We start from the raw sequence: 25,962 nt of genomic DNA, 5'->3' as shown, positions 1-25,962 counted from the left end.
CATTGATTGCACCATACGTGTAATCGCTCGACTGCAACGCTAATCAATACTGAATCAATTCAATGCCGCAAGATTGTTCCTCCGCGCTGCCTCGATCATAGATGGTGGCATGGACCTCTCGCGAACATTTGATCCCCCTCACGGACATCCGTTGGGGAAGTGGCCGACTCCGTCCTTCGCCTTGGACAACCCCACGAGCACCTCCACCTGAATGCCGGTAGTCCACCACTTCCTTCATTTCACTGTGTATCTCACTGCTAGTTGTGGCTGAGTGTGGGTTGAAGGCCCGGCCTCAGTAGCCCAGCAGCTGAACACCACCACGGGTTGCTAGTCTCCGGGCCTGTTTCCATAGCTGGAGCAGGTTGCTTACTGGGGCCGCTGAATGCACTGTATTTACTGTAGCTAGAGAACAGGAAAGGCCGTGAAGGCCTCTGAACGAAGGAATGGCCTACTGATCTTTAACATCAGTGCCTTCTTTATTTCAATTAAACTTTGAGGGAAGGAAGTTACTTGCGGCTCAACACATTCGACCCTTTGAGTTCCAAAACCTCAACGCATCGGTATGCCCGTTCAATGTGTGGAGGGTGTATCTCAACGTCCGCCGCAGACACAGAGGGTCTCACCCGGAGCCCGGGTCTGCGCCGCTGCACTGACTGAAGTAATGTCCGGACAGAATTCTGCAACGATCTTCAGCTGCTCTCAGCTCCTGAAGGGCCTGTGGTAAAACAAGTCGGTCCGTAGCCACCCTGCGATGGACTTCGGACGAACGTCCTTGAAGAGGCGGAGGTATTGGCGGTGCTACTGGTGTTCTTCTCCATGCCCCTATCCGCCGCCGGAATCATCCCTGTTACCTTCATGCCAGGGCCCGGGAGCTTCCCCAATCTCAAGGATGATATTTCGGACGCCTTTTCGGACTTGCCTTCAGGGTTCCGATATAAGACGATGTTCCTGTCCCAGACTGTCTTCAAGATTTGCATTATCATCCTCATCATCCTCAATAGTACAGCAGTAGAGATCTAGTCTGTTTACATTGCATTCAGCAACATTGCCACCGCATCATTGCACAGCGTCACACGTCTCACCAGATAAAATGGCTCCCACCGCAACTGCCGATCTCAACGAGAGCGCAGCGCCCGCTGCCTACGACCCCGCCCGTCCTCTGGCAGGCAAGGTCGCCCTGATCACGGGCGCCGGGCGCGGCATTGGCCGCGGCATTGCCATCGAGCTCGGCCGCCGCGGTGCAAGCATCGTCGTCAACTACGGCAGCAGCGCCAAGTCGGCCGAGGAGGTCGTCGCCGAGCTCGCCAAGCTCGGCTCCAAGAGCGTCGCGATCCAGGCCGACATCAGCAACCCGGCCTCGGTCGTCGAGCTCTTCGACAAGGCGACGGGGCACTACGGCCACATCGACATCGTCGTCTCCAACTCCGGAATGGAGGTCTGGTGCCCCGAGGTCGACGTGACGCAGGAGCTCTTTGACAAGGTCTTCAACCTCAACTGCCGCGGCCAGTTCTTCGTCGCCCAGCAGGGCCTCAAGCACTGCAGCCGCGGCGGGCGCATCATCCTGACCTCGTCCGTCGCCGCCGTGCTGTCCGGCATCCCCAACCACGCCCTGTACGCCGGCTCCAAGGCCGCCGTCGAAGGGTTCTGCCGCGCCTTCGCCGTCGACTGCGGCCACAAGGGCATCACGGTCAACTGCATCGCCCCCGGCGGCGTCAAGACCGACATGTACGACGAGAACTCGTGGCACTACGTCCCCGGCGGCTACAAGGGCATGGACATGGCCATCATCGACGAGGGCCTGGCCAAGATGTGCCCCCTGAACAGGGTTGGCGTTCCCGCTGACATCGGCCGCGCGGTCTCTACTCTTGTCAGCGAGGAGGGCGAGTGGATCAACGGTATGCATTTCAAAACCTGCCCCCCCCCCCCCCCCCTGTCACACTCCTGAGATTGATCATTGCTTGCTAATCATGAATACTCGTATAGGTCAAGTCATCAAGCTGACCGGTGGCTCTGCTACCTGAGTCATTTTCACACGGAGATAAGATGGCCGGGAATGCTTGCTTGCATAGAGGGGGCGCATTGGGATATTGCTGGAAAACAGGGGGTGCAATGAGTACAGGACTATCATGTTCTTCATAATTCGAGTTTTTCTCTTGCGGCAATTGCCCTTCCGGACAAAGCGTGATCCGATGTGAAGACTTGTGCTTGTATTAAAAAAAGTGACGAATACCCAGGTCATTTTACCCGAGATCCGGCCTTGCTTTTGTTGACCGCCATCAGCATAGAAGCAACTGGACCTGGTAGCGATTAAATCCGGCCCGTCACCAGTTCAGGCCAGGAGATTCGCTCTGCCGTGTCAACCCTTGACCTTGGAGTTCGGCACATCCTTTAGTAGTGCTTCTTGTAATCCCCTCAAATTTGTTTGCTTGTGTGTCCAGGTGTAGAATCCAACCGGGTCCCCTTCGAGGAGAGCATGGGCTGTTTCTGTCTCTGCCCGAGCACAGTGACAGCCTTCGTACGAAGTAGGTCTGAACACGAATTAAGGTAAGCTGTCAATGTTGAACAACGATCCACTTTACAGAACGCATCGTTCCGCAGTGGGGATGTCAAGGAAAAAATCCTGGGGGCCCGGGATATGCAACACCGGGTAGCAATAGGTAATGTAACTCGACCCCCTTAGAGTGCTAGCTCAAGAAATGACCCTGTGAGCTTTACGAATCTGCTCAGCCTCGGATTGAGGCAGAAGAGGTTCAAGACAGGAGCTGCTATTTCAACCCAGGAACAAGACTGTACGAGAAGACCATGTACTCTCAATTACCGCATTAGGAAATTATACCGTAGTTTGGCCTCTTCTTCGCCCCCACCGCCGAACTAGGTAAGTAAGCCTTGGCAAAGGACACCCCCTGGCCCTTGTACGGAGGAGGCCTGGGGGTGGGGTGCAGTGGGTGCCTCAAGCTTTGTAAGGAGCCGCGAATGGGGGGCTTGCAGCACATTGCCGGGAGATCGACATGGCCAGGGTGCTAATCCTATTGCGACGTTGTCAGGTCTGTCTCCATCAAAAATACAATTGCACCCCCCCTACTTTTCTAATGGCATACACCCTCTTACCCCCTTTGTTGGTGAACCGTGCACATCTAGAAGCCCCCGGGATCCCGAATCGAATCCGGATGTGAAGGGGTGACAAAATAGCTTAATGAGGACTTCATAACCGAGAAGGGATCCAAGCACAGGGGCCAAGCCGGAGGATGTCTGGCAGGGGCTCCAAATGCCGGAGTGAGGTTATGTCTTTGTATTACAAATCTGGATAGGATGTCCTGACCCGGGGTCCAAGGCGGCGTTGCTTCACCTGGCAGGTTGCAACTCGTCTTGGAAAGCCTGCAGGGTTGAAGGGTCTAGGGTAGACCAAGAATTTCGGAAAGCGACAGGCCATGTACCTATCGAGGGCGGAGCGTTGCAAGGTCGAGCCTCCCAAAACCTGTTCTGGATAGGCTGGGCACGACTCTCCCCTGATGGCAAGTCTGCCGTGGCAGAAAGGGATGCAGAACCAGGGCTTATCTCTGGAGCTCCATTCTCCTCACACAAGATGCTTACTCCTGAAGTACCTTGGAGGGTACTTTGCAGGACGAGGAGACACACAAGTTTGCTCACGAGACCCAACGACTGTAAAGGAGACGTGCAATCCTGCTCAGCCGATAACATCTCCGATCAATGCTGACAGGCTCAAAAATACCTGTCACTCAGCCTTGTCGCTTATTAGCGCTTGCATCAAGCCGCGGCGGGCGCAAGACACCTTTCGGGGGTAAGCCTCAGTGGGGCTAGATGTTGTCGTTCCAAGATAAACTCAACCGAGAGGGTACGAGAGGCCAATCACACTGGTCCAGACAGGTTATTGGGCCAGGACCAGGTAAGTCGTCAGTGACGACTGTAAATCTTGAATGACGGCCCACAGGGTAGGCAGTGACTTTGCGAAAGCGAAAACGGTCCTTATGGCTCAGGAGTGATCGCTAGTGCCAATTTCCATTGGAGGAATAACGGCGATGCAGAGAGTCCAAACGATAAACATGGATAACCCTGGTTTCGTAGCGCAAGAAGGCTGAGTAATGGGCTTGCCTGAACAGCCTGTGCGCTGGCTTCAGTAGGTCAGTGTTTTGGGCAAAGCTAGTTGGGTACATGGCTGAAGACAAGGACGCCAACTGCAGTAAGCATTGCGTTTTTGACTTGCAGCAGCTGTCGTCCTCGTCCAACGAGCGTCCTGTGTGACCATCACGACACCTGAAAGTGCGAGAAAGTCTGCCAAGAAGCCAACGAACTCTGCTGTCGGAGCAATGTGGCTCCTTCTTCCTGTAATCTCTGAGCGGAACTACACAACGGCTCCCGGTTTGTCGAGTCGGAACTAGCGATGACATCGAGACTTGAAATCGGGCGTAAGCTGAGACTGAACCGACGAACCTGCAAACCACATATAGATGGCGATCATCAACTACTTGCGGAGTAGTCAAAGGAGAGGCTGCGGGGCACAGAGTCATCACAGGCTACGCTCCAGCAGCTCTGACAACTCACATGATAAGAACACCACAGTGAATTCCCCGGACTGAATGTTATGCTTTCGATCCGCATGTAAGCATTGCGGATGCCCGCATACATCAGTGATGGGGAGATACGCCACAAGAGCTGACATCTGCAGCCCAAAAAGAGGGGGATATCGTAAAGCAGTCAATGGCTTGGTCGTCGCTTTGCCAGCTAAACAGTGCCAGCAGCTCTGAATGCCGAACAGTGCATATCAGGCCCCTCAACCAAGAAGCTATCGTTATCAGAACGTGGCTGTATGGCCCAGACACGGTGAATGTTGGTGCACTTTGAGAGCCTGGCGTGCGGTGAGAGACCCAGCAGTGGAAATGATCTTCAGAACACGAGCGACCAGAGCTTGCTGGAGCTCTCCAGGTACGTACCCGATAATAAGGATAGCAGAAGCCTCAACATCTGGGTGGCTGTCATTGATATCCGTATGGAGTGGGCCTGCCGCTGGTGCGTATGCGATCTCGACGTGGCAGACAGAGCGTGGACGACGAGGACAAGGTTATAACATCAGATAGGCACATCGGTCCCGAGAGGTTTCCCCGCCATCAAGTCCTTGCATGCTCCGTAGGGCTGTGCCGGTCTGAAGCTTCTCGCAGGGCTCCACTCTGCTGCTTGCGAATATTGATTTTCTCAACCTCTGTATGGTCACTGATGCATGCGGGGTGGTACCCCCCATGCAGCAAGGAACTCGCAGGCGGAGCTGATCTGCAAAAAGAAGAAAGTTTGAGGAATATTCGCGGAGAAGACAGCTGTAAGCCTGCGCACGCAATCCCGTGTCGTGTTGTTTCTATGATCATTGCGGAGCCGGCTTGGTGACCAAAAGGTGCGCTTGCGTCGCCACGCCGAAGCTTACGAGCTGGCTGCACAACGAGGGGCTGTAACCGTAAAGCATGATAGCCCATGGAGGAACACCTGACCAGCAAATCTGCAAATTTGGAGTACTGTGGGGTAACACACAGGGTCCACGATGTTGATATGCTGGTGTGTTGTATCGTCGAAGGGTGGGTTGTATCAAGACCGGTAGGAAATGTCACCAAGGCTGTCTGTGTCTGGTGTTGTTCCGAAAATAAGTCGGTAGTTTCCGAGAATACTGCCGAGAATAGGAATCGACGATGGACACACACAACAAGAAGACCCAGGGTGTGTGCTGCCTGCCTGGTCGTCGATGGCCATTGTCGTTGTATGCACACGATTGGTCGCGATAGCTCTCAATCGGACTTTCGTCTCATCAGCCCAGGCACTCTGGGCAACCCCCACCCTCAGCCTGGCTGACGTGCGGTGATATCGGCCGACAATTAAGCCTTGGAGGGAGTACTGGAGGCGGACGTGATTTGAGAATGCGGTTCTTGTGCAAACTGGTGTGAGTGAACTTGACGCAATTTCACATGTTCAAGGGTGTGCCATGGCGATCTTCAATTGGCATGCTGGCAACAAATTAGCACATCTTGTCAGGCACAGCCGCAGCAGCCCAGAGCAGGAGTTTAGATGGTGGGAAACCTGCGGGTTGTCGGGCCAAGGATCATCGCTCGCAATGGAGGAGGAGCGGGATCGAGAGCTATGGGTCAGGGCCTACCTGAGCCCCCCACTACATGCCCTCCATAAGGCACACGTACACTCTCCATCCTTTCTCGAAACTGACCGGGACTTGGCCTCGGGTCCGGAGCATCTGCCGGATGGCACTCCAAAGCAGGTTTCGCTGCCCTCCTTGGTCTGACCTCTCGTATCATCCAGAGCATCATTACTCAGACCACCAAAGCATGAAGTGATGTCGGAACGCTGGGCATGGGCAATAAAGGACAATCTTAAGAGCAGGAGGACGGGCGCAATCAGGTCATGTAGCCATGTACAGGTCATCAAATTAAGGTTTTGGGCGTTTGGCGACGATCACGACCAGTGTGGGGTTTTGTTTACAGCAGCCATGTCTCGCTAAAGCCCGCTAAGCCCAATGGATCGCCCCTTCCCGGCTCTTTCGAGCACTCCCTATGTTGGTCGTCCGGGATTGCCAGAAAGCCTGAGTCTGATGTCTGTTGTAAGTGATCCGGAAATAACTCGAACAGGCCATCCCTGAATTCTCAAGTCTTCCTCGAAGGGTGTTGTTGTCCATGGCAACTTGACTGGGTCTGTGAAGGTCCAGATAGAAGCCCCCGAGTCGGATACGAGATCTCGCGAGACTGATTGGCTCCAGCCCCCGAGTTGGTCCGATTTCTGACCACAGGCCGCTCGTAAAGGACGGATGGCCGGCTGTTTGGGTGGTGTATTTCCAGGCCATTATAGCCGGGTAGAGCCTGCGCCCAGCCTGGATGGGCCTTGACCAGCCGCCGACCAGCCACTGATGTTCGAATATGAGCCCTAGAAACCTCACGACCACAGGATTAGTGCTGACCGTTTGCAAAAGGCCCTCTGTATCCTCGCCTCTGGCACGCCAAGCGCAACGTGGTACCCCTGCAAAGAAACAAGATCCATGCAGTAGTCCATGAGGTGAGATGCGGCAGGGTTCCCTTTTTGCTGGTTGTGAATGTGGCTCTCAACGGACGACAGTAGCCTATGTGTGCATGCCAGCACTCCCGGATGCGCTGCCGGCCCCGTCACGAGAAGCATGAGACAAAAAGAAACTTCCTCGTTAATTGCAGCCCCCAATCGACCGGGAACGGGGGACTTATCCCCGCATTTGCATGGTTCAGGTTTGTTCTGAAAATAGAAACACAGGCATACCAAACAATCAAGCATTCGATCACAGACGGGTCGAGAGCGGAAAATATTGGGCGAGTTTAAGCGGGAATAGACAGAGGAAGAGCAAAAAAACGCCAAAGCAACTTGGATCGTGGGAAAACGGGGCCAATCACGGAACCCCGAGAGGGGACGAACGGCCCAAGAGAGCGGCTGCATATTATGATTAGAGTGCCGAGCACGTCATCAAACATCGCACTTCCGGGCATAATGTGATACATCTCTATGACAGGATCCGGAAGCATGCCGCGTGTGGATATCTCGACCCGCCTTCAAGATGCGCGGCAGTCCGCTCTGTAGTAAGCGTATCTTTGTTCGGGAGGCCGGGCGGCGGACAGCGCCGAAACCCATTCCAGTCGATTACACTCCTCGTATGATCGGCCGAGAGTGACAACGAAGCAGTCCAAGACCATCCCTGGTTTGCCAAGATCTGACGGTCTGTGCCTACTCATCACCAGGATGAGCGTGAGACATACTAAGAGTAAGGTCCCTTGCGATCGGTGATGCGAAATCGAAACTAGATCGCGGAGAGATGGGCGTACGCTTATGACCAATATTTGCCTAGATGAAGGAAAAGACCTGCAGGGATTGAGGACAGTACATTATTGATCCCCTCAGAAGTTTGCAGATCAGTCACAGGGGCAGAGATTTCCTTCGGATTATTCATAAGAGATTGCTGATATTGCATGAGTCTCGTAGATAGCTCCCTTGAAGACAACTTGCTGCTTTCATTTACCCGAAGACCGGGTTAGGCAATCGACAACCAGAGTTCCAGTAGCGCCGCTTTGTAGTCTGATAACAAGCAACCAGAATGCCCTCGGATAAAGGCTGACAGGTGATGAATTCCATGGCAAACATAATACCCATTGTATGCAGAGCTTCAAGACCGGAAGCACATTCCAATTGCAGTCAAGCATTCTACTTGCAAATCCCGTGATAAAAGATAAAATAAAACAAAAAACGCGATGTGATGCTTCGGAGAAGAGGGAAGAAACAAGAAAGAAAACGTAAGAAATAGATACATCTGAAACTCCCAAGGGAAATGAATGAGAGGACGTGTGTCTAGCGAATTGAATTAGACAGCCCGTCTTCCGTTCCTGAATACATAGCTCATAAACTCATTTTTCGATGCCGAATCGCTCAAAAAGAATGGTTTTAAGGAAATGACCAGACAATATTATGAATAGCAATAAACTCAAACTGCCGTGTGACCGAGGGAGAGGGTCATGCAAAGGGTACGCCTCCCTTGCTGTGGCTGACGACTTCCAACATTGTGTCGAGGTTCTGACTCAGATAGCCGATCATGGCCTTTGACATCTCCGCATCCTCGGAGAGCTGACCGCAGACCTCGCTGAACCTCGCATACACCTCCTTGAGCTTTTGGAGCTCGCATCCCAAGATGTGCAGCTCGAGGGCTCTGCCGTGCTCCCCATCAACTTGGTAGGCACCTAATCTGACGCCGAGACCGGGACTTGACCCGGAGACGGGGCTGCTCATGCCTCCGCTGTCAAAGTGCGACTGCGACGCATTCTTATAGAATGACGTAATCTTCCCAATGACCGTGGCGAGTAGCATGGCTGCCGTGTGCGTGCCGGACCTGCTCATGCACCGTGAGCATGCCAGCATGGCCGCACAGCCTTCGACCGCTTTCCCGTTGAGCTGGAGCACCAAGTCAAGAGGGGGAGATGCCGGCGATGATGCGTTGTGCAGCGCTTGCAGCGACTGCAGGCACACAGTAAAGCATGTGCAGGAGCCTGTGCTGGCCATGGATGCAGCAGATGTTGATTTGTGTCGCGGTGGTGCCGGCCGTAAATGCGGCGTGGTCGATGGGCTCGGAAAGTAGTTGGAGCCCATGCTCGCAGGTGTGGGCATGTGAGTCTGCTCATACCCAAAAGCCTCCGCCGTGCTTGTATCCTGCTGCCACGACCCCAAAGCGGTTGACATCGCCATGTCATGAGACCGAGAACGGCCGATGCTCTGCATCATGGCCATGGCGACGGGTTGGCAATCGCCGTATGGGGCACAGGAAAAGTCCGTTGGTGGTGTCCATGGCGATATCGAGGGATACATCTCGCCCGTAGTAGCTATTATGTCCAGTTGCTGAGAAGCCATGCTGGTGTCGACTCCCAATAACGCAAGTTCGGACGCTATTGACGGACTTCGACCCATGTCAATACTGGTCGGAGGCGTGTGCCAGCCAGCTATCGACACGACTTGCTGGCCTGCCGAAGAGAGAAGAGGTTTATCGTCGATATTGGATGTAGTGGTACTGGCATCCGGCACGCGCGTGCTGTGCTGAAGGTGCTTCGATCCATCCGACTTGGGCTTTCCAGCCCTGCTTGACGGTGAATACACGCAGTGAATGCCGCAAGACATGCATCTTGTGCACATAGGTCTCTCCTTGGAGCATTTGACCTTGGCGTGGAAGCAACCATCGCAAGAGGCGCGGAGCCGAGTCTGTCGAGGCTTCGACGATGATGCCATTGTGGAGAATGTGAAACAGGAAATAGAAATTATATCTCTCTTTCGTCGTTGTCTTCAACCCTCTTTGATATAGAGTTAGGTCTTCAAGGGGTAACAGACAAAGTACCAGATGTATGTGCCTCACTGGGGGGGAAATTGGCTGGTATTATACGAGCCGAGTGACAAACAAGGGCTGGAGTGGTGCTGTGGGATGGAAGGCCTTGTATGTATCAAGTGTGATCTTCGGATGGAAAACGGCATATGTCAGGGTGAGTGCAACAGAAGAGAAGAGGGAGCACGAAGGAGAAACGCGGGCCGTCCTTGCCAGGAAGTGAGAAGCAGCTCCAAGTATGAATGGGAAGTGATAAAGTAACCCAGCTGACAGCTCCTTGACAAAGCACCGTTGGTAGGGAAAGGTTCAAGGACATGCAGATTGGTTGACAGTAGGCTCAATCGGACAAGACAGACCGGGTAAAAAGAGACGACCACGCCAGATGGCTCGTAGAGAAGGTTCTGAGCTGAGCAGTGGCTCAGGGACTGTGCCTCTTAGAGAACGGGGAAGAGAGTGCGATGCCTTGCTTCAAGAGACAAGAGGTATTGGTAAGGTTCGTGGGGTGTCGTGGGCAAAGTACCGTTTTGAAATGGATTGTACACGGCGCTACCCAGCTGTACATACTCAAAGCCTAGTCGACGCTAGCTGACAAGAAAGTGTGTAGGTGGATTGGAGGAGATCGTTAAATGGCAGTGTGTAGGTGGCACCAAGCGGGTGACTGGAGTGGTACGGTGGTGCAAAGCGAGTAGTGATGACCATGAGATCCGACCGGGGGCTGCAAATAGGCCCTTCCGGCATGGATGCCTTTCTCGAAGGGGGGACGTGGCAGCCATCTTTGGGCGGCCTACTATCCCAACGGACTGAGAAGCGCTCGTGTGGGAGTGGGATAGGCGAGAGAGCAAGCCGAGGACGGGGTACTGTGAGCATCAGCCTGGCGGCAAAGGGGGGCAGTGGCATTTCTTGAGCAAAACATCCCGGAAGAGGGTTGGGGAAGTAGGATGCTGATGCGATTCGTCCCGCCTCTCCGATTCGGGGGTGGTGGAGATTGGGCTTTTTGACCACGATCCCGGGCTGAACAGCGTGTGTGCCGTCACTCAGAAGAGCAAGCAAAATCCCTGACGCTTCGTCGAGGTGGGCCAAGATCCATGCGTGACGGAAGACGACTTCGCCCGCCGAAGGCTTTCAGCGTGCGCCTTTGGGGTCTCTTTTGGAGGTTCGTCTTCGAATGGAGGCGCTGGCGGCAGGTGGGAGGATGTGGTTAACGGGAGAGCGAATCGACAGGGATAATGCGATTCAGCTCGCCAATTGAATACGCCCTGAAGAACTGATGCTCCAAACCCGGTCCAACGCTCATCTGTGTACCAAGTCACGGAAAAGGTTACCAAGAATACAAATTTTAGTATGAGATGGACTCATTTGGGTAGATGAAGAGGTACCTGAAGGTGGTTAGGATGGTACCTATGCACACCTCATGCAAGATACAAATAGTATTGAAGCCGCCTGCAAGCTGTAACAGGGGTATGCAACCTTGGCCAGGTAGCGAATAAGACAATGGGTCACGCCTACTCGATGCTCAGATTGCGTCGACGGGTGTTACAGCGTTGTGAGCCTCGTTTTGCTGATGATTTGTAGCATTCAATCAGCACTGATCTTTGCAAGCAGAGATTGTTTTGAAATGCCATTACTCAGACTCAGGCCAAGGCATCTGAGTTCAAGTCATAAGATCGATCATGCTATCGAACTTGAGCACTTAAGGAGTGTTTTGAGCGAACAACGCCCTCGGAACCGGGTTAATAACCTCTGCCCTGTCAGACGAGAATGCCAGGCGATTTCCGTGCTTGACTATTGCAGTCTCGCCCACTGAACTATTTCAGTGTGTCATCTGGCACTGCAGTAGTTCTTCTCTTAGTCATGCCATTTCCATTCCGCTTCACGTCAGTTCACCGGTCTGCCGAAGCATCGCTGCCGGAGACGATCCCCTTCTTTTCTCGCTCGGAGAAAGGTGCCAGCAGATGGGGTTGAACCCATATCGAGGGTCAAGGTTGCCATGCAAATGCACCACGATGATCAGCGTTCATTGTTCTCTGCTATGTTGGATGCTGTTTTCTCAAACACGGCAGCGCCCTTGGAGTTCTCCAGTAGCCCCTCTGGTAAGCTGCTGATCGGTTTTCCTCGTATTGTCTAGGTAGTGTAAATCATGTTAGGTCTTCCTCAGCGGAGTGATAAAGATAAGCAAAAACGATGCTGCACGGCATGCATACACGAAAAGTGCTTGCCATTGAAAAACGGCCTACCCCGCATGGAGAGAGAGACCTGCACTGGAGTAGAAGCAGACCGCACCAGCAAGAATGCCTGTTAATGCACTTGTGTTGCATGCCTGCTCCAGTCCTGTGTGCAACCGACAACAGCAACTTGCAGAGCCTCGCCTTGCATACACATTGTAGATCTCGTCCTTGATTGGATTAAAGCACATGCCGCAGACAGCATGGCAGTGGCGTCCACTTGAGCGGCGATCATTGCAAGTGGAAGATAAGGTGACCATCCCCTCGACTGTACATCGTGGCAGTGGAGTCACTGAGCCCTACCAGGACAGGACGGGATGCGTACCAAAAGAGGAAGCCTGTGGCGATGATATCATCTCAAATCTTCGGATCAGTCAACTGACAGCTCTCAATTCCGTTCAAGCTGGGTATTCCTCATGCTGAACGGGGAGAAGTGAGCAAACACATGCTCATTCTCACCGCCTTACCAACCTGCGTGGAGGTCAGTGAAGAAAGGCGGACTCACTTGGCCTCTACGTCACGGAACCATTTTGTTGTTGGTGCTCAATTCGGCCATCAGCTCTCGAACCTGAAAAGACGGTCAGTGGGGGAGAAGAAAGAGTACCAAGAACAAAAAATGCCAGTTTTCTACGACAATTCCCGGATGTAACCCAGGGTGTTAGGCCGCGAGGCGGTTGCATGGAACAAGTGGACACTTGCTCGGCCACGTTGAGACACGTTGAGACGCCAGCCGAAGGTCGCGGCTCTACAAGTAAGATTCATTCGCAGCCCTTCATTTCAGATGCCCGCTGTAAGTCAGACCCGATTCCAGCTTGAGCCTGAACGGGATGTGTGGTTTTGGCAAACCATCTGGTGATAAGTTGACGGATGACCTCATAGCTCGCAGCAGTAGCAAATAATCGAAGCCTCCAAGTGTTGTCAATGTTCTTTTAGGCTACAAAGCATCGTCGAGCTACAAGATCGCTCCAATGGCACACAATGGCCAGCTCCTCCCGGAGATACGGTGCTCGAGAGCGGTCCGTGAGCTCCGACAAACGCTCCGCCGTTAGTATCGCTAATAAACCCTTTTATGGTGCAATAATCCCGGCTGCTCACTGCCTGAGCGTGCATCCTGTCTTGACTTTCGCCAATGCTGTCCAGGTAATGATCGACACACTGGGCTGGGCTGAAAAGTGGTTGCGAACTGGCGTAAGAAAACCCCTGGACGTTGTTGGATTTGCGCTTGACGGAAGCTTCTTCTTATCATACTATCTCTCAAACTCTCGTCTTCCAGCCTCGGTTGCCCCTAGGATCTTGATCTACCAACATTTGCTTCTGGCGATCTCATAAACGTGACCGTCTGACACCTGCGTGGCTCAAAGTGGCGTTCGCACCTCCACGTCTCTCCGGACAGCCTATCGGACCCTTGAACTTATCATCACCAATCCTCTGGGTTGTCGTGGGGGCCAATCTGCCCCGGGGGTCTATGCCTACCGCTCAGTGTTCAAGACGGTTGGGCGCAAGTATCATGAGAATACTTGGGCTCTCGATTCAAAAGGGGAAAAAGGGTTCCATGGGCAATCAGCTTTCTGCTGTCGCCCTGCGTGCATGTGGACAATGCCGTGATCTAAAAGCGCACTGTTCTTGCCGATCACCGTCAACTCTTTGGAACGGCTCCAGGCTCTCGGCGCCTCAGAGTTGCATTCGGGCCCGGAGCTCTGGGCAACTCGTGTGTCTGAAGATCATGTGGTAGATTGTCACCATGGCCCCACAGAGAACAATCACCAAACTACAAACTCGTGGCAAAGGAGCACCGCTCGTCAAGCCAATCGTACCAGTCGATAGCACAAGAAAGCTCCGGACTGATGCTTGTGACTTTAGCATGACCATATCTTACAGATAAGAGTTGTAGATATTAGCCCAGAGATGCTATTCTGCTGACGACGGCGGCACCTGTGGCTCGTCCAAAAGGCAGATTGACAACAGTGAGGAGGTTGCATTGAGGGGATTCATACCAATCCATTTCGAGACAGCTGAAGCTGGGGTCTAGGGCGCCCGAGTCACACGTAGGCGACCCAAGAGGGAGGTTGACAGGGGACTATCCCTGTTCTCCTCTGCCTTTGGGCTGAGACGTCTCTGACTACCGTTGCACTGACCGGTAGCTGAGACCCGTTTCCAGCCTTGATATGAAGTTGAATCGCTCACCGTTTTCTTTAGGGGATGGTATTTCCAAATTCGCCATACCAGTTTCGTTGTGGGAGAGCCTCGCTTGGCTTGAGTCTCGGCCAAATATCTCGCCACAACCCCTGTAGGGAGCTTCGAGTCAACCTCTAAATACCGTAGAAAAGCGCCTCAAATCACAAGGACAAGGGTAGTGACAGCGGCTCGGAGATCATCGCCGATTGCTAACGTTGGAGTCATCAATATGTGAACAAATGCCCTCAAAGCATGAATGACTACCGAAAGCTTGGCTTCACTAATGGACCTGAGCGCCTCCGGACTGTCCCCAAATTATGCTTCGAACCAGTGGGCAGCAGGATCACCACCTTATTTCCTAGCCCAGAAGCGGCAAGGCACATTACTAATCACTTTGAATATTGAAAACCATTCGCTTGATTTGGATTCGCATTCGAGACAGCACACCTGTGTTGGCAGGTTCCAAGTCACGAACGTGCGAACAACCGCCAAACGCAATTTTGCAAGCCACTGTCAATCAGATCAAGCTTGCCACGTCTTCCTTGAGGCTTCACATCCTCTTGGTTTTCTTTCGCATCGTATTGGAGGAACTCCACAGCCTTTGCTGCCCAAGACGAGTTCCAGATGTGAACAGGCAAACACCTTCTCTCCAACGCTGAAAGAGGTCAGCAATGCGGTAAGCTCTGTAGATGTGGACTAAGCCACTCCTTGCGAGATACAATGTTCTATGATGAGCGAAAATATGTGGCATTAAGACTCGTAAAGGGTGTCTTATTGTAATCGTGTACAATTCTTAATTCCAGAACCACAGCTTACATCCACCATGAAGCTGGTAGGTACACCCTTTGTTTCGATGTCATAGACAGGCTTTTCTCAACGGCTCAAACCCTCCATGGTATTTTTGAAGTCACCAGTCTTTGAGGTTCTGTTACCTGACACAGTTGTGCTTAAACACGGCACGGATCAAGCACCGGTAGATTCTTTGTCCCGCGTTTTGCCGTCTCATGACCCGACGCTTCCCCGTGCTCTGCTCTGCTGTAGTTTCAACGCGTGTTATTCGCGGAGTGGGACAAGGTTGTATGAAGGGATATAATCTTAAATCTAAATTTGGGAGCCAAAAGCCCGTCACTAAACGAGCGTGCAATATGTAGAACCTGGATTTATGTTTCTCCAGTCAAGGGTGCCAAAGTTGGTCAGGGTCTAGGGGAGACAATACCATCATGTGATTCAGGGGAGAAATTGCGGAGAGCTTCTGACTTACCGACTAAACGACAACAGGATGTTCCTCTTTCAGGGACATAATATATGTTGTGGTAATTTATCTTGAGCTATCTATAGTTTGCTTCACTCGATTTCTACGCATTACTTATGACTGGATTGTTCGGAGGACCACCCTTGTGACCGATATTTGAGACGGCCGGGGGAGCATGTGCTCCGCAAATTCGTCTTAAAGTCCTCGTTCTCTTTTGTAATAGTCTCTTGTCATCTAAATGCTTGTGATCCTCTGAATTTACATGTCTTGATACCAAGAGGAAACTGGGAAGCGTTCATGCTGTACCCGCGTTCATAGACACGCCATGCCATCGACTGGTGTGGTGCCCTCAGGTCAAGAACACGAAGTCCCTGCAGTCCACTCTACTCGTTGGCCACGAGTAGAGTGGACTGCAGGAATATCGCTTCTAAAGATCTAGCGAGAACACTGGTAGAGCTGGCAGCAGACCAGATGACACTTCCCCCCTGTCTGAGTGGGCAGCGTACTCTTTTGCTGTGTCTCACACGACGAGAGCCGCTGTGGTGATGGATCCTCTTTCGAGACCACGGGAAGGTACTCCCAAAGAGGGACATCGATTCTGCCGTCAAATATGGAGCCTCAAAAGGAACCGACTAAAGGTATCTACAGGAGAGCGCGTACCAAGTTGAGAAACCCATTTAGCTGCTTAGTCCGGCAGCACATTTCTTTTGCATCTTAGGGGGGTCAGTGTGGGCAAGTTGAGTCCCAAGCTGCTCCATTGGGTGATTGCGATCGTACCACTGGCAGATACATCAGGTGCCTCACATCCCAGATGTTCTAGTAGAATGTGATACCATTCATGATTTACTGGCCAGAGACGAGTGCGAGGAGCGTCTTGATAGGGCATGTGTCTTAGCAGATGGGTCGATCGGAACAGTTCCCCAGGTCCCAGGCACCGTCCTCGATGTAGTCTTGCATATTGCTTCTTTAAGAGCGGGTGCATCCCGTGCCTATAACAATCTGCAATAGGGGCCATGTACTTGTTGATGGAGGGTTCATGTACCTCACTAAGACCTGGGAAGTTGCACACAAAAGGGACATGAGAAACCAAATGGGACGAACAAACATCAGCGGATCACCACCCGCCTGTTCAAGCGAGTCGGACCCCTGAGATTTGGAAGAAGACATCCAAGAAGTATCAACAGGAAATTTGGATACGCGCTTGGCACATTCGGTGAGGTGACTTCTCGAGATCAACTACGTCAACGATTCCTGAGGTGGCACACTTGTCGGTGAGGACGACGGTCTTCATCCGCCTCCCAAATGCAAAAAGGTAATTGATTCCTCTTTCGATAGCGTGTTTGCGGAAGACACTCAGTGATCAGCCTGTAGGGTGGGAATGTTGAGAGTGGGTGATAGGCTGATATGGTCGATGGCACGGGATGCAATCGAAAGGCAACCGGAAGGCAACGATGGGAGCTAATGCGAGACATCTCGTCCACTCGCATCGCATGTCGTGAGGTCCCCTACCTCGGAAGGCTCGGTTGGCTGACCGGTCAAAAGCCCGGCACTGAGACAACTGTTGCCGATGTGTGACAGGCCTTAAAAAGGTTTCCGGTCTGGCGGTGTCGCGAAGCTCGACTGAGTATCGAGACTTTCATTTTCTCACCTTGTCCATCTCACTAATCTTCATCGCCTTTAGACGATATGCCACGCGTCAAAAAGCCATGTGAGCCCCCAGAAAGATGTCCCACGTCTACGGCTCAGGGAAATCTCAAGTGAAATTACAGCTGCGCCGACTCAACGGTAATGTCTCGGAAGCGGTCTCGCTCAGCCGAGCGCCAAGGAGTCTTCTGACCATGTGCCATCTGTACACAAAGCATGTACGCACACATGATATTCACTTATTAGCAATTTGCTGTGCGTGCGTCGCTTTGCCGGTCCAGCCGCACGCACACGAGCTGGTTCTTCCCGCCCGTCCCGCCTGGACCCCTTTTCTGTTCCCTGAGGAACGCCCAGGGCAAGCTTCCGTCGGACCATCGAGGACATTCAAAGACATATCTAAGACATGGCAAGTCGATCATGTCGAGTGCTACCTATGGATGATATCCAATACGAGGGCTTTTTGGTCTAGCGTAGCCAAGCTTCTCGCGAGCCGTCCCGTCGCCCACATGCAGCCAACATCGCCTTTGAAGGCGTCAAGTTGCGCAAGCCAGACCCAAGACATTGGCATCACTTTCCCATCATCGCCGACCTGTCTCTAGTTCAATTATATTTGCTTTTTCTGGCTACAGATACGAGGGTGCCCGCGCCATCTCTCATTAAACCCTTATCACGTTACTGCAGATCGCAAGCAAGATTGCCGACGGCGAGATCTTGACAACCCTGTATTCCTGGAAACAGAGAGAGACATTGCCAATGTATTGGCAGAATCTAAGGGTCATGGACATTTGGTGGTTGTCCTTTACCGCCGTCCAAACGACGGGATCACCCACAAGGTAAGACATGGAAATTCCCGTCTGAGACACAAAGGAAGCAACCATCCAGCTTCCCGGTTACCAAAGCGTTGGGTGAGACAAGCAGCCTGGGCGTACGTTTTCACGATGTGAAAAGAAATCTCAACCAGAAGGATTGTTGAGGTTGTATTGGTGCACAGCATTGTCGTTGCGACCCATGAAGATATCCAGCAAGAGAGTCTTGGCTGCCTGGTTGGGGGACGACATATTCAAGTCAAGGAAGACAAAACGTTGAAAGAGTAGCAATTTGGAAGAGTAATGTCTATGAACCAAATACAATCGCTAGAAGGTCCCAATGCCCAAATCACTCGCGCCCACCACATGTTCCATCGTAGTGATATCCCTGAAACAACAAGTATCCGAAAATGAGCAGCAGATAAAATAGTATGCTAAAAGTTTTACAAAGGAGAATGATGACCGTAGTGAACAAATCAGGTCTCTGAAATCCTGCTTCATTCCATTTTACAAGACAGCCTCACGAATGAATGCTCCAAGCTGTTTGGCCTGCGACAGGGTTTAAAGTTAGTTCGCCAGATCGTCGTCCCATATGAGTAGGGAGGGAAACATACCAAATCGCCATGCATCATGGAGAAGTGATTGCCAGACATATGTCTGAGCTTCATCTTGCTGACATCAAGATACTCATCCCACCTGTTGGGACCAAAATCTGTCCTGTTGTCAAGTAGGAACAGTGCGTGCCCGGTCGGGTAAGGCTCCGGACGGGGATCAGTGGGCAGCTTGCAGACACCATCTTCACACCAGATAGCCATGACATTGGGGCACTTGTCTTTGGGGATGGGCTCGGCTGTGTAGTTGGACAGAGCCGTCACAGAAGCCGCGAAGTGTGGTAGCAGCCATGAAGGAATCTTGCTGTCATCACCGTCGCCAAGGAGACCAATTGACGCGAACCATGCATGAAGGCCCTTGGGAAGGGGCTCAATGGTGATGGGGCACGGCGCATCGATGAAGATGATATGCTCGACCCTGTCGCCAGCCTTGGTGAGCTGATTGACAATCTCGTAGGCAATGACGCCGCCGGCAGACCAGCCAGCTAGGCTGTAAGGGCCGGATGGCTGGCGTCGCTTCATCTCATCGATGAATTTTGCAGCCATGCCATAGACACCGCAGTGGTACTCCTCGGGTGTCTTCATAAATGGTGAGAAGAGGCCCCAGACGGCCCACTCCTCTCCAATGTCAGAGATCTCCTTGTAAGAAGTCGCACAACCACTGCCATCCGGGATCATGAATAGCTGCTTAGTGGCTGTGCGGATGCTTCCTTGAAGCAAGACTGACGACGCCTTCCTGTGGGGATAGTTATCCACGATATGTTGCGGGGGCGGGTCCTTCTTGGTAACAGGGTCTGCAGGTTCCAGCCTGATTTGAGGCTGGGGCTTGGCTCGCTTGGGTTCAGATGGACGCTTGGGGGCGTCACTAATTCCAAGAGCACGCTCGATGTCTTTCAGGGTAGGGTTGGATACGAAGAGATCCGCGGGGATGGTCAGGCCGGTCCTCTCTCGCAGAGTGCCCAGGATCTGGAGGCTCATCAAAGAGTCAACACCCAGGTTTGCCAAGTCAGGGGCGGCGACGATTTCATCGACATCCATCTTCATCTCGTCGGCAATTGTGTTTCGCACAATCTCTTGAAGCGAAGACGAGTCTCCGTCGACACTACCATCTCCCTTGAGCGAGAATGTTTCACTCTCATCGAGAGGTGTGGTCACGTTCGAGTCGGACTCCAGTATCTGAGAGCCGTCGGAGTCTGAGCTTGAGTCCTCGGAGAGAACCTCCTTGGGAAGCGAAGACTCGAAGCGAGCTAGATATCCTCTGAAAGCACCAATTGTTGGGTAGTCGACGAATGCATTAGAGTCAAGATCGAGCTCAAGTTCCTCACGCAAGCGGCCGCTGACGGTCAAAGACATGAGGGAGTCGACGCCCAAGTCAGTGAACGCAATATTATCAGCAAGCTCGTCATGCGTGACGCCCACTTCCTTTGCGAGAATGTCAAAGACTTGTGAGACAATAGAGGTCAGTTTCTGGTTGACCTTGGCCAAACCGCTCTTGGTCATTGCCTTGGACTTGGTTGCTGCTGCCTTGGTCGCAGCGGGAGCAGGGGCCTTCTTCGCGGCGGCGACTGGTGCAGCAGGGGCTGGCGCACCACGAGGAGGCAGCACGAGGTTCAACACCTTACGGGGGATGTTCTTGAACCGAACATCTCCACAGACTCCAATGACGCGCTCGCCATCAAAGACGTAGGCGTCGCCAGCGTACATGCCGGTGTCGCGCACGGGTTGCATGCGGATATAGCTCCGGTATGCCTTGGTAGGATCAGGCTTCTCCACAAACCGCATGGAGCCCCAACCGTGAGAGATGAAGACTTGCTCTCGCGAGTCGACAGAGTCAGTGGCGTTGACGATGAAGCCAGAAATGTGACACATGCTGTCAATCCAGTAGGGGTTGAAGAAGAAGCTTCCATCATTCTCAGTGGTCTGGAAGGTCACCTTGGCAGTGGCTTCACAAGTCTTGCTGTCAAGGATGACTTCCTCCATACCCCTGTACCGGGGCGCATAGTCGACAAGAGCAGTGAAGAGCTTGTAGGCCAGTCCTCTACCAATCTTGGACGTTGTGCCCTTCTGCTCGCCTTCGACGAGGGCATCGATGCGAGACTTGATCAAGTACGCAACACGATCGAATTCACTGCTCCAGTCCTCAAGGTCACCATAGAGGACCTTGCAGGTGCAGTGCTCAGTACGCCCGGCGCCCTCGCCAGTGTGGAATACGAGATCTGCATACCCAAGAGCAGCGTTGGCAGTAACGGTAAGCCGCAGAATCTGGCTCTTTGCCTTGTCGTCAAAGATGAGAGTCTTGGGAACCTCGACGTTGGCAATGTTGGTGCCAAACTTCTCAGCCTTAGGCCGCAGTAGTCGGTAGGCATAGTCTGAAACGGTCATGGCCATATCAGCGTACAGAGTGGACGGACAAAGGGGAGCGCCATTGACAAGATGGCCCTCCAGAACGCGGCGGAGATCTTCGCGGCAGAGATCGGATTCGATTTCAACCACCGCGACGTCGCCTTCGACCTTCTCTTGGGTAACCTTGTGGATGCTGGCTGTCTCCAGCTTGGGCTTGGGAGCTTCGGCAATGGCAGAAACCATCTGTGCGCCGCGGTTCTTGGTCAGACACCAGTCGCCAGTGTACTGTAGCCAATAGTTCTTCTCGTCGAACGAGTAACTAGGGAGATCTAGCAGACGAACCGAGGTTCCGAAGTCCCGGTGAAACTCGTCCCAGTCAATGTTGAGTCCTGCCGTGTGAAGAGTGCACAGACTATTGCTGAGAGTCTTGTAGGCAGGCTCATTGCGGCGCAGCGTAGGCACGGCCACGGTTGCAGCCCCAAAAGAAGCCTTGACCATGTTGGCATTGACTGGATGGGGTCCAATTTCGAGCCAGACAGTCTTCTCGTCGATGAGACGAGACTCCTGGGCCGAAGTCAGCCCACCCAAGAAGTTGACAGCCTCGCGAGCATGGTTGCGCAGGTACGCAGGAGTGACAGGCTCACTGCCAAGTAACTCGCCCAGCAAGGGAGAGATGACTGGGACTTGAACAGGCAGGAAACGAACAGCGCTAGCTACCCGCTCAAAGTCGTCAAGGATGGGCTCGACCTGTGCTGAGTGGAAGGCAAAAGGAACTGGAAGAGTGGTGCACTTAAAACCCGCACCGCTCAACTGCTCCTTGACCTCTGCCATCTGTGCGGTCTCGCCGCTGAGGACGGTCTCACGTGCACCGTTGATGCAAGCGACATTGACAAGACGTGAACCAAGCACCTCCTTGACGGACTCGACAGAACCAGAAATGGCGAGCATGGTATGTGTACCAGCAGTACACTTCTCAACCAGTAGCTGTGCTCGAGCTCCAACCAAGAAGATGGTATCACTCACGGACAACACGCCAGCCACGTTCAGGGCGGCATATTCGCCCAAGCTATGGCCCAGGACTGCGGCAGGCCTGATGCCCCAAGTAGACCAGAGTCTCGCTAATGCCATTTGGAAACATGTAATGCCTAGCTGCACAACAACAGGAGACAGCTTTTGTATATCTGTCTCGCTGCCATCGATGAGTGGCATGAACGACGGGAAGCCGTGGATCTGAGCGATCTGATCAAACTCATCAATGCTCTCACGGAAGATAGAGTAGTGGGCATAAAACTCCTTTCCGAGACCGGCATAGGCGGTTCCTTGGCCGGTGAACAGAAACACGACCTTGGGCTGCTCAGGCAACACGGGAACGAAGGTCTCTTTGAGGCGGGCCTGAATCAACTGGCGGGCTTCAGACACGTCTGTGGCGGCAACATTCATCCGCCAGTAGTGCTGGATGCGACGTGCCGTAGTTGTGTACGCCACATGCGACAGGGGCGTTTGAGGGTTCTTTTCCAGGAAGCTGACGAGCCTCTCGGCGTTCCTGATCATGGCAGACTTTGATTTGCCCGTGATGGTTACGACGTGAGAACTGCGTGGGTCGGCAACAGGGGAAGCGTCCTTCGGCGCATCCTCGAGCAGAAGCCCAGTATTGCCACCAGCAGCGCTGAAGTTGTTGATGAAGACGCGGCGAGGTCTACCGTCGCTGCGCTTGAAGGGAGTCATGTGGAATGCAATGTTGACGTTTCTATCCGAGAGATCTTGAGGGAAACCTTTGTTGATCTCATTCTTGATCCCCACATGCGGAGGGATCGTGTTCTTCTGAAGCATGAGGAGCACCTTGATAAGGGCAGTCACGCCAGATGCAGCCTCACCGTGGCCGACATTCGCTTTAACCGCACCTAGGTAAAGCGGCCGATCCCTCGGTCGCTTCCTCTCGGCCGGTGCAAAGACGTCCGTTACGGAGACCATCTCAGTGCCGTCACCGGCCTGGGTCCCAGTTCCGTGCATCTCCACGTAATCAACGTCAAGCGGATCCACACCAGCCTCGTCAAGAATAGCAGACGAGAGGATGGACTGCGTTGGGCCGTGTGGATGGGTGATGGAGATGGCATCTGCGGAGTGGTTGGTCGCTGTGCCAAGGATGACGGCAAGCACGGTATCTTTGTCTGCGATCGCATCGTCAAGACGTTTGACAACTACAGACGCGCAGCCATCACCTCTGCAATAACCGTCGGCACCATCATCAAAGGTGGCACAAGGTCCCTTCTTGGACAGGAATTGTCCACGGCTCAGACCAGAGAAGATGTCCGAGTTGGTCATGCACGATAGACCGCCAACAATAGCTGTATCACAGTCCCGAGCCCAGAGAGAAGAGCAAGCCACGTTCATAGCGGCAGCACTGGACGAACAAGCCGTGTCAATGTTCAGACTAGGCCCACTGAATCCCATATGATAGTTGATTCGGCCCGGACCAAAGGCACGGACACCTCCAGTAATGAAGTAGGTGTCCACCTCCTGCGCGGCGTTGATTTCACGCCAGTCGTCAGAGGTCTGGCCGTAGAATGTGCCAATGCGGTCGAGGCGTGTCGAAGGTGTTCGGTTGGGCACGTAACCTGACATCTCCAGAGCTTCATAGGCTGTCGTTAAGGCCATCCTCTGCATGGGATCCGTCTGGAACGCCTCACGAGGCGACATGTTGAAGAATCGAGGGTCAAAAAGACCTGGCTTCTCAATCCAGCATCCATACGGTGTGTGACTGGTGTTGATGGCTTTGCCCGTTGGGTCCACGTGGGTGGCCACTGGAAAGCGATCTGCTGGGACTTCTCGGTGTACATCGAGGCCACTCGCCAGCAGTTCCCAGAGCTTTTCATGGGTAGCCGCGTCGGGGAAACGCCCTGCCATGCCAACAATGGCCAGCTTGCACTTGCCTCGAGACCCATGGTTTCCTATAGGCGAGGAAATGCTCTCCGGGGCAATACCTGGATGTTGGCGGTGCTCAATCTTGATGCCGGACTTTTCCTTGAGGTGGCTGGCAAGGGTCAAGGAGTTGTGCGCGGGGCCAAAAGGCAGCACTACAGCACGGCTGCAGCTGGAGGAGAGCGCGAAGTCCAGACAAGCATTGATCACATTGTCGAACTGAAGTGGCTTGGTGAGTATCTCGCTCGCAATGTTCCGGAACAGAGATGCCGTATCGGGAGCTTCCAATCGCAGACCAGAACTGCAAGAGAGAATGGTGGACCGAGGCTTTGTTTTCGTGAACGCATCGATGATGAAGGCGTCATCTAGGCGCAGCATCTTGTCGATGTCTGTCGTTGAGTAGAGATGAGGAGCATGGTACGGGCCATAGACTGGGGTGGTCGAGCTGGTAGCGAACTTTCCATTGGCGAAAAGCGCCTTCAGGGTTGAAGGCGGGCCAGAAATACCCAGGTTGTCCAGAGCCGACGCACTGATATAGGCCTGGTTTGCTTCTGGGATTCCCTGTGGCAACGTCAGTCTTGAAGGCACGAGCCATGATGAAGATATTACACTCACGTTCGTGTGGTGGAAGTCAGCTAGGATAGACTGCGCCTCCTTTATTGAGACGTTGTACGCGATGTACGTCCAGCTCTCCGTACTATCTGACGATTGGTATATTCTGTCGGCAAAGGTTCCGACATGACGGCCTGTCCGGAAAGCCAGTAGGACAGCCGCGACGGCAACTGGAACGAGTGTTGATAGCGAAGGAGTGGATGCGATGGCAGCCGCGGCAAATTGACCAGTGCAGAGTCCCGTGAGGCACATCCGCCCATGGTCTGTGACATCTTCGAAATGAGACTCGGCATAGCTACGCGAACAATTAGTACGAGTATGACTTTCTGCAGGGGTTCTCGGACCAGAAGCTATCACATACTCTATGTAGTGAGCGAGTTGAGTGATACAGCACAGCGCGCTGCTAACCCCGGGATGCTTGATGGTTTGTGCGTGGTATCTCTGGTTCAACTGCTGAAGGTATTGAAACTTGGGTAGCTTCTCTCGCTCCAACTTTGGCAATCCTTCAATCTCTTTCCTCAGGCTCTCACAGCTCTGTGCAAGAAAGGCCTTGGCCAGGACGCCTTGGGGCCCCCGCCTGTACAAGTCGGCGAGGAAGCCATGGGTGTCGAGGGACTGATCTCCAAAGAGGAGAAATGCCAGCTGATCCGCCACGATATTGTCGGCCATGATGAGGTTGGTCGAGCGCAGTAGCCGTCAAGACGAGATCATGCAGTGGCTACTAGCAAGCAATGAGAGTTGCATAGCATGCTGTATGTAACAACAGATAACTCGGGAAGGTTCCGTCGACGAGGTCCCGGTAGATATATATATTTATATCCACACATATAGTTCCCACAGCTGCATCGAGCCAAGTTGCTGGTGTTTAAAAATATGCTGTCTTGTACGGCTTGCAGAGCCGGTCTCGACAAAGAAGGTTTCCCAAGCCGCAGCTCCCGTGGATGATCAAGCACGCATGTAGATACACGCCCCGAGCTGTTTGATCCAGCCCACCATCGACTTTTGCCGGCGTGTACCGTGAAGGTAGTCCGGTATTTACAAGTCTTCGGTCACCGAAGACTCGAGAGTGATAATCAAGTACTTGCCGTATTGGGGTCATCCCAGTCAGGGGCTGCACCCCCCCCCCCCCCCCCCCCCAGAAACAGATGGGTAAAACGACCCTGTACAAGGGAACCTGCCGACCAGCCGCGAAGTGGTATTTGGCCCCTGCAAGCAGTCATCAGTGAGATGTCCGGCAGCACAGTAGCAAAGCACCTTCTGACGTGGAGCATGGCAGTACGTGCAGCATGTCCATCCACGGCTTCCTTCCATATCAGTCCTCGTTGTGAACACTCGAGCTCCAAGATCCGAGTCGCCGCTGCTGTGACCTGCTGGCGACACCATGTGTAAGCCGAGCGCCTTGATGGTTCAACGCCATCATCGCAGCACGATCAGGCGCTTTGACAACTGGTCCTGGGAGTGCACGGCACCCCACACCAACGACGGACGTTTTTTTAGC

The 25,962-nt window shown here is 53.2% G+C and overlaps 3 protein-coding genes across 3 annotated transcripts; 1 reads left to right on the top strand and 2 right to left on the bottom strand.

Annotated features, from left to right (window-relative positions):
* Positions 1-1,090: 1,090 nt before the first annotated feature.
* E0L32_000064 (uncharacterized protein) lies at positions 1,091-2,021 on the top strand (the record flags this gene model as incomplete). Its single annotated transcript, XM_031141012.1, has 2 exons — positions 1,091-1,895; positions 1,984-2,021. The coding sequence occupies 2 exons, from the start codon at positions 1,091-1,093 to the stop codon at positions 2,019-2,021; spliced, it is 843 nt and encodes a 280-aa protein (XP_030997441.1).
* A 6,508-nt stretch (positions 2,022-8,529) lies between these two features.
* E0L32_000063 (uncharacterized protein) lies at positions 8,530-9,789 on the bottom strand (the record flags this gene model as incomplete). The annotated part of the gene is made up of 1 exon (XM_031140901.1): positions 8,530-9,789. One exon carries the CDS (start codon positions 9,787-9,789, stop codon positions 8,530-8,532), a length of 1,260 nt encoding a protein of 419 aa, XP_030997440.1.
* An 8,697-nt stretch (positions 9,790-18,486) lies between these two features.
* Positions 18,487-25,133, bottom strand: E0L32_000062 (uncharacterized protein; the record flags this gene model as incomplete). The annotated part of the gene is made up of 4 exons (XM_031140790.1): positions 18,487-18,528; positions 18,594-24,413; positions 24,468-24,759; positions 24,826-25,133. The coding sequence occupies 4 exons, from the start codon at positions 25,131-25,133 to the stop codon at positions 18,487-18,489; spliced, it is 6,462 nt and encodes a 2,153-aa protein (XP_030997439.1).
* Positions 25,134-25,962: the final 829 nt, after the last annotated feature.

Source organism: Thyridium curvatum, assembly GCF_004353045.1.
Source record: "Thyridium curvatum strain D216 chromosome Unknown NODE_1_length_1224711_cov_81.814160, whole genome shotgun sequence".
Lineage (NCBI taxonomy): Eukaryota > Fungi > Ascomycota > Sordariomycetes > Thyridiales > Thyridiaceae > Thyridium > Thyridium curvatum.
The sequence above is the reverse complement of the archived record's forward strand: the minus strand, read 5'-3'. Positions and strand labels throughout refer to the sequence as shown.